At 44.6% G+C, this 14,545-nt stretch overlaps 1 protein-coding gene across 2 annotated transcripts in view; it reads left to right on the top strand.

Moving 5' to 3' along the window:
• LOC144681316 (cadherin-related family member 3-like) overlaps positions 1-13,630 on the top strand; it is a 112,158-nt gene extending 98,528 nt beyond the window's left edge. For both annotated transcript variants that reach the window (XM_078542917.1, XM_078542916.1), the window contains exons 17-20: positions 7,567-7,586; positions 7,690-7,721; positions 8,884-8,932; positions 13,101-13,630. In XM_078542917.1, coding sequence (XP_078399043.1) covers positions 7,567-7,586; positions 7,690-7,721; positions 8,884-8,932; positions 13,101-13,204 — 205 coding nt within the window. In that variant the 3' untranslated portion in view covers positions 13,205-13,630. The remainder of the gene's footprint in view (positions 1-7,566; positions 7,587-7,689; positions 7,722-8,883; positions 8,933-13,100) is intronic.
• Positions 13,631-14,545: the final 915 nt, after the last annotated feature.

The raw sequence follows: 14,545 nt of genomic DNA, 5'->3' as shown, positions 1-14,545 counted from the left end.
TGGTGGAACACAAAGAAGACAGTGATGATGAAAATCTAGCACCATCACTTGGTTTCACAATCCCAGCTACCAGCTCAGACATTAACACAGGGCGTATGTTAGAGTAAAGCATAGAGGTGAGATCTGCACATGGTGAGACACTGGGCAGAAGCGGGCTGCAACCAGAGTAGAGGACAAGGAGAGCGCAGGTGCTAGCTCACCAGAGGGCAATGTTGAACTTGAGTTCTGCTGCAGAGGACTCAGGTGAGGAACTTGATTGGCATCCTTACAGAAGAACACTGATGTACACTCAATGCTGGGTGCCTGCCAGAAAGCTTATTGTAGCAGGTGAGTCGTGGTGTCTTCCTGACTTCTGTGTGGTATTTCTGTTCAGGTGAGATTGCTAGGATCAGTCTGGACATTGGGCCCTGTGGTTACTGTGGTGGCTGTCAGCCAAGTCTGGCCTAGCCCTGCTGGCTGATGGTGGTGGAGGTGGAGGGCATGGAGCTGGTGGATTTTTCTGCAGCTGGGGTTCCCTCAGGATTTTTGAGCGTTTTTGATGGTCTCGTGGGGGGCAGGGGCTTGTGCTACAGATGATTGGTCGGCTCTCAACTGCTTGGTTTTGAGAGTTTGACCCTCAACTGTATGATTTTTTTGTCTCTTTAAGAGATTGTCACCACCCACACAGACCAGGCATACTTATCATCTGGCCTGGCAGATGTCCTGATACACTCTCCCCATCTCTATCCATGCAGGACAAACTGGCTCACAACAGGAGGGAAAGGTCGCAGACAGGTGGAGGAATGCCGGAGACCAAAGTTCTGACAGAATTTGAAAACGGAACCATCCAGCTGGCCAGCAATGACCGGTCCGTTCTTGTGCTTATGGTGAGGTTGGCGCTGCTGTACCAAGTGAGGATCCAGCAGTGCAACATCCATCAGACAAACATGCCGTGAGTGATGTGTCCTTTTTCACAGGCCACTGCCATGCACTAATTATCTCCCCTTGCTTGCGCAGGCACATCTGCCAAACAGCTGACAGGGTCCATGACTCAGGGCCTCCAATCAAACCCCAAAGAAACGTCTGAAAAGGAATCTGAAGGCACCCTCCCTGTGGCTCCTTGTTCTGATAAGCAGTGTTCTTGTCACTCAGATGTGAAACCTCTCTGCACAAGATAAAAGGCAGGTGTCTCAGTCCAGAGCCTCTTCCCTGTGCTCTGTGTGGCCTTCAGACCACAGTGATGGTCCAGCCTCACACTCCCTGTAAACATTACTGATGCCTGCACCTCGGCAGTGCTGGTTGTTGCTGCCAGAATGTATTGGGCAGGCACCACAGATTTCTCTTATTCTCTCTGTGTGCTCTCAGCACCTTTAAGGTGGGGCTGACCCCCATCACACCAGCATCTGTGACCAGTGATGCTGTGCACCAGCTCCTGAAGGGCTGAGGTGCTGACGGCAGACACAGCATCAGATGTGTCTAAAGTTACATGGCTGCGTCTCTGAGATGGCCCTGATCATGGAGCACAAGCGAGCTGCCCTCGGCCAGACAGGAGTCAGACATTCTCAGAGGCCATGTGAAGTTCTATGGAGTGTCCTCACTGCATGTTGTCATCATCCTCCTGCGATCGAGTGACTATTAGGGCCTCCACTGCATCTCCATCACAGGGGCATTCTCACAGAGGGTATTGGCACTGAGATAAGCCAGACTGGAGTCAAACGTTCACAACTGTGATGTGAGGATCTACGGGGACCCCTCACTGCATGTCGTCATCATCCTCCACAAATCTAGCAGCTATGAGGGCCTCCCGAGTGCGCCTGCCTCATCTAGCCAGTACGAGAACCTCATCCCTGTCATCATCACCACTGAGGACCCCCTCACCCTCATCTCCCATCGGCGTCCTCCTCAACAGAGGAGATGTGCAGCTCCTCCATCTCCTCCTCAGCCAGCTCCTCACCCCGTTGCAGCGCCAGGTTGTAAAGGGCGCAGCAGACGATGATGATGTGTGACACCCTCTGTGGACTGTATTGCAGGGCTCCACCAGACCGGACCAGGCACCGGAACCACATCTTCAGCATCCTGATGGTCTGCTCCACCAAGTTGTGAGCTGCTGCATGAGCCTCATTATACTGTCGCTCTGCTGCAGTCTGAGGCCGCCGCACAGATGTCATCAGCCACAGCCTCTGTGGGTAGCCCTTGTCCCCGAGGAGCCAACCCTGCAGCCTCTGTGGACCCTGGAAGACTGCAGGGATCTGCGAGCAACTCAGGATGTAGGCATCGTGCAAACTCCCTGGAAACCGTGCGCACATCTGCAAGATGCATTTCTGGTGGTTGCATACTGTTCAGTGAGTGGAATCCCTTGCGGTTGATGAAATCCACTGAGTGTAGCGACAGAGACCTGAGCACCACATGAGGGCAGTCAATCGCACTCTGCACCTGTGGGAGTCCCAAGATCTGGGAGAATCCAATGGCCTTTGCATCCTGGCTGTCCCACTCCTGGGCGAAATGCACAAAGTTGTTTCCATGGAGAAGATGGCACCCGTGACCTCATGGATGAATTTGTGGGTGGTGGATTTTGAAATCCCACAGGGGTCACCTGTGGAGCCCTGAAAGGAGTCACTGGCATAGAAATTGAGCGCCGTGGTCACTTTCACAGCCACTGGCAGTGGATGCCCTCCATGTCCCCTTGGCGCCAAGTCCTGCAGTAAGTGGCAGATGTGAGCGGCCAGGCCCCTAGACATGTGCAGTCGTCAGCGACACTGGTTCTCAGTCATCTGCAGGAATGGTAGGCGGCGTTTTTAGATCCCGAGTGTCGCTAGGCACTGACCAGCCACGGCTCACTGTCGCTCCTGGGCAGCGTGTGAGGGAGCCCTTGCTGCCCCTTCTTTATGAGGTTGTTGCTGCAGGTGCCTCTGTCGCTCTCTCCTCCATCTTCCATGGACTCTGTAGGCCATCAGGCATACAGCTAGGTCACCAGGATCCATGATCCTGACGTGGTCCTCCTGCAGCATGAAAGAGAGAGAGAGACGTGGTTATCATGGCTGTACTTAGCACCTTTCCTGGCCCTGTGTGACTGCCCCTTAATGCTTCCTGGAGAGTGCTGGTCGCCGCTCGGATGGCCAGAAATGAATGCGCTGCATGGCTGCCCTGTCAACCTGGACATTGGGGACACTGGTCCTAACCAGGATGCTGAGATTGCAAGGGGCTGTGAGCGTCTCCAGGAGTGACTGGTACATGGCCAGCGTTGGCGAGGAGATTGTACAACGTGTGCAGTCCAACTGCTCCACAGTCCAATAAAGTGTGGGCGGACTTGAAGTCTGTGCCGTTGTCAGGGGGTGGTTTTGGGGAGGGGTGGGGGTGAGGGGATGGGGTTGGGTGGTAAGGTATGGAGCACTTGGTGGCCCTTTGGTGCCTCTGTGTTGCTTACAATAGGTGGGCAGGCCAGGAGCCTGACCCCAATCATATCACTGTGGCTGTGCCTGATCCGTCTTAGTTGCAGAGGCATAGTCAGTTTATACAGGTGTCCCTAATGCATGGCCACCCCCCTCACTTACCCGATTACTCAATTACCTCTGCGCTGCATGCAGTGCCAGGGCAGTACTTGACCACTACCTCCCCCCAGCAATCGCTTCCGAGGCTGGCCAGCATTTGCCCCTGGACACCATTCCCCCCACCCCCACCCCCAGCAGTCGCCTCCAGGGCTAGGCTTCAGTTGCACCACCCCCCCCAACCCCGGTGCCCCTGAGGCCTGTATACAACGGGCGAGCTGTGGAGAACATTGCTGCTCACTCATCTCAGTTCCCCCAAAGTGAAGGCCACCAAGTGCATGTTCGCCTGAGTGTTGTTGTGAAACACGTCAGTGTGCTTTCCCCTTGACGTGGACGGCAGAGTTCCAAGAGCCTGGCAGGATGGCAGTTTAATTATATGCTAATGTATTACAAGGAGCTCCCCGTCGACCGATGGCGGGAAATGCAACCTGCCGTTAACGGGCTGAGCGGATGATCATGACCTGCCTTTACGCCGTCGTGAAGCAGGTTGTGCCATATTTTCCACGCACGCCACCTATCATGCCTTCCCCCATGGGCTCAGAAAATTCCACCCTATGATCAATGCCAAGGTTCATGCAGGAATCTAGTCCGATGTGCCAGATGGGTTCTGTTCAGACCTGGGACCCCATCCTTTCCGGTGTCTAAGTGATGACCAACTCCAGTTGCACACTTATGTGTCCAATTTTGGCGCAGCATCTGATGGCTGATGTTGCAGCTTCCATTGCAGCACACGTAGCAGCCATGTTACATCTGAGTCCTGCAGTGGAAACTCAGACTGCTGTCATCCAGGCTTAGACTGCTGCCATTATGGCTTCAGACCTTAGAACTCAAAGCGATGTGCAGCCTCTAACTGCAGTTCCACAACCTCCCTTGCAACAGGTTGACAGGATTGCTGAGGTGTGTCCCTGGTCAGTGCATGTGGCTCCATGTATCACGAATCCTCTGTCCTCTCTCAACAAGACAGCAGTCATCCTCTAACCCCTGCCACTCTGTCTGTGCCCTTGCTGTTGCCTGTCAGCCAATCACCCCTGGCTGCTGCCACTCACGCTGAGATGGTGCAGTCTGAAGCTGTTCCAAGTCTGCCTCAAAGGTTATCTGCAGTCTTCGCCACTGAAAATTAGCAGCCTCTCACCAGCAATGTAGCAGCCACATGGGTAGTACTGTGTCAGAGCACTGGGCCTTTTGAAGGCACTTACAAGACAGACACCAAGGGATTCCACAGGGATGATTTTTAAAAAAAATTCGTTCTTGGGATGTGGGCATCGCTGGCTAGGTCATCATTTATTGCCCATTCCTAATTGTTCTTGAAAAGGTGGTGGTGAGCCACCTTCTTGAACCGCTGCAGTCTATATGGTGTAGGTACACCCACAGTGCTGTTAGGGAGGAAGTTCCAGGGTTTTGACCCAGCAACAGTGGGGGTACACATTGCTGTCACCATGTATTGGTGGTGGAGGGAGTGAATGTTTGTGGATGGGGTACCAATCAAGTGGGCTGCTTTGTCCTGGATGGTGTAAAGCTTCTTGAGTGTTGTGGGAGCTGCACTCATCCAGGCAAGGGGACAGTATTCCATCACACCCCTGACTTGTGCCTTGCTCCTACAGAGCAATCCAAGCAGCAGAAACAAAATATTATGGGAATCTGAAATAAAAGTAGAAAATGCTGGAAATACTCAGCAGGTCAGGTAGCAACTAGAGTAACATTTCAGGTCGATGACTTTCATCAGGACAGATGCCCTGGTGGCTCAGATGGAGCTGGCACAGTGGACGGCTGCAGAATAAAGGCATCAGGACTGCAGTCAGGAAAACAAGCATTGACTTACATGAGTGGCTGCCTATAGTCACACACCAGCTGGATGTTGAGACTGTGGAATTGTGGAGTTGACATGGAGCACCTGCAAAGCAACTTGCGTGCAAACAATGGCACCTTGCAGCAAAACATGGATGTATTGTGAACTGTGAGGAGGACATCGACGGGCTGGTGGAATGGGCAGACAAATGGCTGATGAAACTTAATGCCAAAAAATGTACATTTTGTTATGACCCCTGCTGATGTTACTACTGGATCAGCCAGATCCCAGGGTAGAACCTAGCTTGATAGATCCTAACTTATATTTTTTCTTTAGAAACGTGGAGGCCGGCTACTGAATAGTCACAGGAGTCAGCTGATGAACCTTTAACAAAAGAATCAAACATGTATTAAACAAGAAAAGATGAACTATACTACAGTACTCCTTCACCCATAACTATACCTTTACAGATATAAAAATAGAAAATGCTGGAAAAACTCAGCAGCTCTAGCAGCATCTGTGGAGAGAGAAACAGAGTTAACGTTTCGAGTCCATGTGACCCTTCATTATAGCTGAAGAAAAATGGGGGTGGAGCAGGTAGAGCTGGATAGAAGGCCAGTGATAGGTGGGGATGAAGGAGAGATTGACAAAGGACAAAGGGAGTGTTAATGGTAGTGGTAAGGGCTAAAAACGTGCTGATATTGACATAAAAGTAAGAAAGCAGAATGTGATAATAGCAGAACAAGGGTAGCATTGTGTGAAAGAACAACATGGAACAAGTAACAGATGGCCCTGTAGGGGAAGGGGTGGGGGGAAAAAAGGGTAGAAAATGGGATAGAAGGGGGTAAAAAAAAAAGGGGATTAAACCATGGATAAATGAATGAAAATAAAAATAATAATGTGGATAAAAAAATGAATGTAGAAAAATGGAGATTAAAAGGGGTGAGGATAGTTGTTATTCGACCCCTCGACCCTGCTTTGTTATTCGATAAGTTTATGACTGATCTGATTCTAGCCTCAGCTCTACTTTCCTGTCTGCCCCTCATAATCCCGGACTCCCTTGTCGATCAAAAATCTACCGAACTCAGCCTTGAAAGGTTCAATGACCCAGCTTCCATTACTGCCGGCGGAAAAGAATTCCACAGACTAAGGACCCCCTGAGAGAAAAAAATCCTTATCTCAGTCTTAAATGGGGAACCAAATTTTTAAATTGTGTCCCCTGGTTTTAGACTCCCTGACAAGGGGAAACATCTTCCTAGCATCCACCCTGTCAAGTCCCCGCAGGATCATAAATGTTTCAATAAGGTTCTCTCATTCTTCTAAACTCCATGAGTATATAGGCCCAACCTGTTCAACATTTCCTCATAAGATAGCCCATTAATTCCAGGATACAGTTGAGTGAACCTTCTCTGACCTGCTTCCAATGCAACTATATCATTTCTTAAGTAAGGAGACCGAAACTGTACACAGCACTCCAGATGTGGTTTCACCAACGTCCTACATAACTTCCCTACTTTTATATTCCATTCCCCTTGCAATAAATGCCAACAATCCATTTGCCTTCCTAACCAATTGCTGCACCTGCATACCAACTTTTGTGTGATTCACGTACCAGAACACACAGATCCCTCCATATCGTAGAGTTCTGTAGTCTCTCTCCATTCAAATGATATCCAGCTTTTCTATTCTTCCCGCCAAAGTGGACAAGTTCACATTTTCCCACATTACATTTCACCTACCAGATTGTTCCTGCTCACTTAACCTATTTAAATCCCTCTGTAGATTTTTTATGTCCTCTTGACAACTTATTTTCCTACGTATCTTTATGTCAACTGCAAATTTAGCCACCATACATTCAGTCTCTTCATCCAGAATGTTGGGTTGGAGTGTTTAGCTCCAAGATGGCACTGCTGGCATTTATGTCATGAACTGCCTATTCTACATACTTAGAGTAGGCATTCACTGTGGGCGCACCAATCCTTGCACCAATATGGCATCCTGCACAATCCTACATATGTGTGTGGATGCACCATGAGTGCCATTTTGAACCTCTAAGGACACTCATAGTGTCCAAAAAACAGGTGCTAACAAGTTCAATTTCTCACTCACTCTTTTTTGCCTCAATCAGTAATTAATTTTTTACTTAAATTCTCTATAATTAACTTGCTGGAAATATATAAAAACAAGAGAAAAAAACTTCATTGCTTTGTGATATTTCCCTTATAATTAATTTTTGTTGTCTTGCTACATTTGTAGAGTGAAGATTCACTTACCAGGTAGGTGTTTTGTTTGATTAAAATAAACCCCAAAATCACAATACCAAACCAACCTAATTTATAATGTATCTTTTTGGTAAACTTGTTTTCTTTTTAAAAACAGAACCTAAGAAAGAAAAAATAGAAGTTGTAACGGTAAGTATTAAAATTTCTAGCTGAGGAAAAATTTTATTAAAGGGTTGGTTTTACAAAATTGCGTGGCTGGGGTGACTGCTGATCTGTGAAAAATCCATACCCAGGAATCACAGTAGTGCTCCTCCCAAACTTCCCTCTATTAAAGAAAATAATACCTGGTCCAAGTTCAAAGCAGGCAAGGGTCCCCACTGGGAATGTGATTTCATAAACTTAGCCCTAAGAGATGGCAAATATTTTAGTGAAATGTCCTACAAGGTGCAAATTTACATAAAGAAGATGTAAAACTAGAAGTGGGGGCACAGAGAGTTATTTCTCTATGTCCTTTCATCTTAGGAAACTGCATTTGAGTCCAGAAAACCTCCTCTCACTCCTTGTGATATGTCTCCTCAAAACCACCAATCAGCTGTCATTCAGCAATCTTACTCAGAGAGGCTACAAGGGTGGGGTGAGGGGAGAGTGGGAGGACTGGGTGGGGGGACGGTGGTTTTGGAAATGTTGTACTGGTGCAGTAGGTAACATCTTGAGTTCGAGGCATACTATAAGGGCAGATTAGAGGGAACTTTACTTTGAGTCTAATATTATATAATCAATCACATCTGCTGTTACTGTTTAACCGCAAAAATGCAAAGTTTGCAGTTCATAAATTTGTGCTGTAGGAGATTAAATATTTGGTGAAGGGTGATCTTTTCCAACGATCAAAACATTCCCAGCAACCATCATGGTGGGGTTGAAGTGGAGTTTATTCCAGTTAGACTGCATACTTGACACTGATGTAGCAGTTGAATCTATCACATTGCACAATACCAAATTATTTCTCAGCAATTAGCAATGGGTGTTGACAGGAAGACTACTTGGCAGAGTTGGCCTCACAGCGCTAAAATGTGGAAATGACTTTTTAAACTACTGCCTTTACATTCTTAATGTAGAAAAGAGATGGTTATCTTGTCAACGCTGTTCTAACATTAGAAATTCCTGCAGCAGCTGGAAGCTGATGATCACCACTCTGCATATATTTAAACAGCACATGTGGAACTCTGATTTATATTTTTATTACAAAGATTGGGACTGCATAATAAAAGCTTATACAAGCAAGTAAATATTACCAACATTTTAATCTGACTAAATGCAATGTGACTTACATGTAATTGCTCTTTCCCCACAGGAGGTGACTAAGTATGATACTGTTTTCAATGGACAAGCAGTCGATCCAGGTAATGCATGATGATATTTTTTCCAATGGAGAGAAACAAATCTGCTTCTTAATCTTAGATTAAAAGCTCTGCAGTGCAGTGGTCTGTTGCTACAGCCTCACAATTAAATTCAGAACTTCCAAATTTGAACTTTCCAGCATCTTCGAGAGTGATTTCTGTGGCGGAACATCTGGGGAAAAGGAGGAACACTGCCTTGGGATATGGTTCTCACCCACATTACTCGAAGTGTGCTTTGTAGCTGGTCAGAGAAACAGTGGCAGTAACAGTATCTGTGCATATATCTGGAAATTGTCTTTCACTCTTGCAATGGTGAGGAGAGAATAGATATGGGGCTGGGAAGGGCAATAATTGGAGAGGAGAGACTTTTTACAGTGTGGATAAGTAATAGTTACAATTTAACATGCCCCCTAAAGTGGTGCCCTATGAATGTGATTCCAAATGTATTCTGTATATGGGACCTCCAGAAAATATTGACACATTCTGAAGTATGCCTGCAAATGTTGACATACTCCAAAGGATTCCTAGCTCAATTAGCAAACATTGTCAGCTATCTGAAACTAGAGGGTGCCATAATTGCAGAAAATAAAACCTTCAGAGTTGAAGTAACAAGTTAATATATCATTAAGATCAAACAACCATATACATTTTAGATCTTAATCGCCAATCCCATTTTCTCTTGGGCCTCCTCTTTAAGAACTGAGGTTGGCATAAGAAGTGTCAGAGCAATTGAATTTCATGCCCTCACAAATTGTGAACTGCCTATAAACAGCCAGATCTATTCTGGTAGTTGGCTTGATGTAAATGAGTCTTGACTGTCAATATAGTCCAAGGCTTCCGATGCTATTGCGTGAGCACTGTCATTGCTCCATCTACTGCCCACTTGATACTAGCATAGTGGCTATGCTACTGGACTAGTAATCCAGGTGCCTGGACTCATGACCCAGAGACAGAAGATAGCAGCTGGAGAATTTAAAAATCCAATTAATTCACGGAATCACAGAATTGTTATGGTACAGAATGAGGCCATTCAGCCTATCGTGTCTGTACCAGCTCTCCAAATGAGCATCATGACTTAGTGTCATTCCCCTTTTTCCCCATATCCTTGCACATTCTTTCTATTCAAATAATCATCTATTGCCCTCTTGAATGCCTCGATTGAAACTGCCTCCACCGCATTTCCAGGCAGTGCATTCCAGACCTGAACCACTTGCTCGCTGAGTGACAGTTTTTTCTCACATTACGTTCGTTGCTTTTGCAACTCACTTCAAATCTGTGCTCTCTCGTTCTCGATTCCTTGATGAGCGGGAACAGTTTCTCCCTATCTACTCTATCCAGCCCCCTCATGATTTTGAATATCTCTATTAAATGTCCTCTTAGCCTTCTCCTCTCCAAGGAGAACAGACCCAACCTCTGCAATCTATCTTCATAAAGCAAGTCTCTCATCCCTGGAACCATTCTTGTAAACCTCTTCTGCACACTCTCCAATGCGATCACATCGTTCCTATAGCGTGGCGCCCAGAACTGTACACAATACTCCAGCTGAGGTCTAACAAGTGTCTTATATAAGATCAGCATAACCTCCCTGCTCTTGTGCTCTATGCCCCTATTAGAAGCCCAGGATACTGTGTGATTTATTAACTACTCTCTCCACCTGTCCTGCCACCTTCAATGATCTATGCACATATATACCCAGATCTCTCTGCTCCAGCAAACCCCTAAGAATTGTACCCTTTATTTTATATTATTTCTCCATATTCTTCCTACCAAAATGAATCACCTCACACTGCTCTGCATTGAACTTCGTCTGCCACCTATCTGCCCACGCCGCCAACTTGTCTATGTCCTTTTGAAGTTCTACACTGTTCTTCTCACAGTTTACAATGTTTCCAAGTTTTGTATCATCTGCAAACTTAGAAATTGTTCCCTGCGCACCAAGATCTAGATCATTAATATATATCAGGAAAAGCAAGGGTCCCAAAGACGACCCCTGGGAACTCCACTACAAACCTTCCTCCAGCCTGAAAAATACCCATTGACCATTACCCTGTTTCCTATTACTCAGTCAATTTTATATCCACATTGCTACTGCCCCTTTTATTCCATGAGCTATACCTTTTCTCACAAGTCTGCTGCGTGACACTGTATCAAATATCTTTTCAAAGTCCATGCACACCACATCAACAGCATCACCCTCATCAACCAGCTCAGTTACCTCTTCAAAAAATTCCAGCATGTTAGTTAAACACAGTTTCTCCTTTAGAAATCATTGCTAGCTTTTCCTAATCAACTCACATTTTTCCATGTGACTACAAATTCTATCCCAAATAATTTTCTCTAGAAGCTTCCCCAGCACTGAAGTTAAAATGACTGGTCTGTAATTGTTGGGTTTATCCTTACAGCCTTTTTGGAACAAAGGCGTAATGTTTGCAATTCTCCAGGCCTCTGGCATCTCCCATGAGTCTAGGGAAGACTGAATGATTATGGCCAGTCCCCTGCTATCACTATTGCTCTTCCACTCTTCTTCCTCCCCTCCTGTATAGCCGAGCCACTCGTGATGCCACAAACTTGGCTCTGACTGCACTCCTCTGAGGAACCCTATTCCAAGTGTTTTTTACTTAAAAACAAGTAGCTACTTCTTTAAGATAATACACTTTTCTAATTTATGGCTATTTAAAGACACTCTCTCATAGCAGTTTCTCACCAACCAATGAAGTTACGGTTTTCCTGTGACGTCACTCTTTGATTTTTCTTCAAACTAGCTTTCTAGAGCTGAAGCTGAAGCAGCTGCCTCCTGTGTGTTCTTCAACCAGGTTCGCTCTCTGCCTCTCTCCTGGGTAAATGTGGGCCCAGACCCCCGCTACCTTTTCACATCCTCGCTGTCTGCTGTGCGTTCTCCAACCAGGTTCGCTCTCTGCCTCTTTCCCAGATAAATTAAATAAAAACAGGAGCAAGACAAACTAACGTTAATAAAGATGGCAACAAAACTACAGGGTTGTTGCAAAAACTTACCTGGTTCATTAATGTCTGTTAGGAAAAAATCTGCTGTCCTTATCTGTCTGGACTTGATGTGACTCCATGGCAATATGGTTGGCTGTTAACTACTCTCTGAAATGGCTGAGCTGTATCCAAGAAGGTTGCTCACCACCACCACCTCCTTAAGGGCAATTAACGATGGACAATAAATGCTGACATTTCCAACAAAACCCACATCCCATGAATGAATCAATAATAGACAAGCCAAAATCAGAGTCTACACCCTAAAAGTAATTCCCCAGGCGTGAAGTGCTTTGGGATGTCCTAAGGATGTTAAAAGCTGCAATATAAATGCAAATTTTATTTTAACTTGATACAACAATATGCCACAGCTATGTCTGACATTAGGAGCATTTTTCAATGTCAGCCTTAAATTTCAACTTGAAGTATTATGACCTTGAAAGTGTAGGCATGAAAGATACTAGAGTTTCTGTCATTTCCTCCAATGTTACAGGGCTGATGCTGGACCTTGTTTCAGGCAATGTGCTTATGGCTTACACACTGTGCACATAGGCTTAATATGAGGTGTCAAACTTAGGTAGCTTTAGCTTGATAATCTTCCTAAGATATGACGATTTCGCATACATCTGCTTCCCATCATTTATGATATTTTACTCGATCGGCTACATCCTGCCCACTGGCTGAACATTCTGCTTCAAGCATCCTCAATTGCACCACTTCCAGTAAAATATTCAAACTATCATCAGCAGTGGGGCAGTTTTGCCCATGTTCCCTTGCCATCTTTTTACAGCTACTCTCAAATACAGCTAAATCAAGCAGCTATGTTTAAATGTAGTGTCCCTTTAAGAAGAACCACTCTCATGATTCTCCGCCCCCTTCCATTCATTTCACCTATGAGGAAAATATAGGAATCAGATTCGAATTACTGTTATTCGCTGATGTTATTTAACCCAGTTAGACCAATTGTAGGAGCACAGCGATCCTGGTTCCATTTCTCCTGGGCTTACTGAATTGGGCCTCATGTTTCTTCGGTAGACTCAGATTTTGAATTTTTGCTCATTCCTAATTCAAAGTTCACAGAACTACTGAGTATTAATTCAGATTTTTTTCTGTTCCTACTTTATTATCTGAGTAATGGTGTCCCCATTGAAAATAATAAATGTGTTTAATTCAGTTACAGGGAGGTGGTACGAATACAACAGTGCAACAGGAGCAAGGAAGTGGAAGGAAGCAAATGAGTCAGATGGAAACATTGTGCCAGAAAAAGCCAAGCCCTAGAAACCTCAGGCACCAAAAGAAGATGAATTATTCCAAGGAATAAAAAAGGAAAATTTTAAGTAGAAGTATACCCTCATAGTTAACAAACATTTGCTCACTTGTACAATCTGCACAATTCTGTTGAACAATTTACAATTTGAATTAATAAGTACATAGAGCATTTTGTTCAGTGATATATTTTGATTAAAATAGAAATGGATTTTGAAATGTGATTAATATCACTGATTTACAACAAATGAATGCATAAAACTTTAATCTTCAGCCCACAAAAATATTTTATTTTAATACTCTAAGTACATTAGAAGTTTGCAGGAATGTAAAAGACCTCTTTGCAATTAATCACAAACTTAATATTTAAAATGTTTTACAGGGCAATGAAAATAAAGAAAGTTTAATGAATGAATAATAAAAACAACTTTCTTGTCATTACCTTGAGTTAACTAATTAATTGACCCATTCGTAAAGCCTGTGTTTTTATTGGATCAACTGTTAACCATAAAGGTTGCTTTCCTTTTTGCAAATGATCACGGTAGAGATTTTGTTTTAAATCGGTTGCTTGTAGTGGTGCTTTTGGATAGAGTTAATTATTTCAAATCCTCCAAAATTAATTCTATTGGAATGCTTTATTCCCAGATGATGTTCTGTTCTGGAGGAAAGAAGAAACAAAAACATTATACAGAGCTAATTCTCAGTGGAGAGAAACAGTCACAGGGATCACATCTGGGTGACATCTAGGGTAGAAAATAAAATGTGTCTCACGCGTTTTTGCGTCTGAAGTGGGAGACACAGAGTTGAATTCAGAAGTGGAACATTATGTGCTGTAAAAGCGCTTAGCATGTGATACCCTACTAATCTAAATGCTGGAATGAAAGCAGGCATGCTTTAAATATAATCACAGCCATAAATTGAGTCCTTTTTGACTGACTTTCTGTGCATTTCCAGTATTTTCTGTGTTTTTTTTAATTTTAGATTTCCAGTATATACACTTTTTCTCTCTATTTTACAAAATAGAGAACTTGGCTGGAGTTTATACTTCAGTTACCAGTGTTAGACTGATATTAAATATATTTGTAAATAATGTAAAGAACCTATTTTTTATTTTTCTTGGACTGTGGCTTTAAAATTGGGCCGTGGCTTTAAAAAACTACCATGGCTACAGTTGAAAGACATGTTTGCTGGAACAGGATGAGGAATATCTACAATATTGTTATCCTGGAATATAGGATGTCATAAGAGAACAAGATGGTGCTGGAAAAGAGTTCTGGACTAAGGGGAACTGCCTAGTGACAACATTTTAATTGGCTCCTGACCAGGTGACCAGGGTTTTGTGTGGTAACAATG

Source organism: Cetorhinus maximus, chromosome 6 (genome assembly GCF_964194155.1).
Source record: "Cetorhinus maximus chromosome 6, sCetMax3.hap1.1, whole genome shotgun sequence".
In the NCBI taxonomy this organism is placed as follows: domain Eukaryota; kingdom Metazoa; phylum Chordata; class Chondrichthyes; order Lamniformes; family Cetorhinidae; genus Cetorhinus; species Cetorhinus maximus.
The sequence above is the reverse complement of the archived record's forward strand: the minus strand, read 5'-3'. Positions and strand labels throughout refer to the sequence as shown.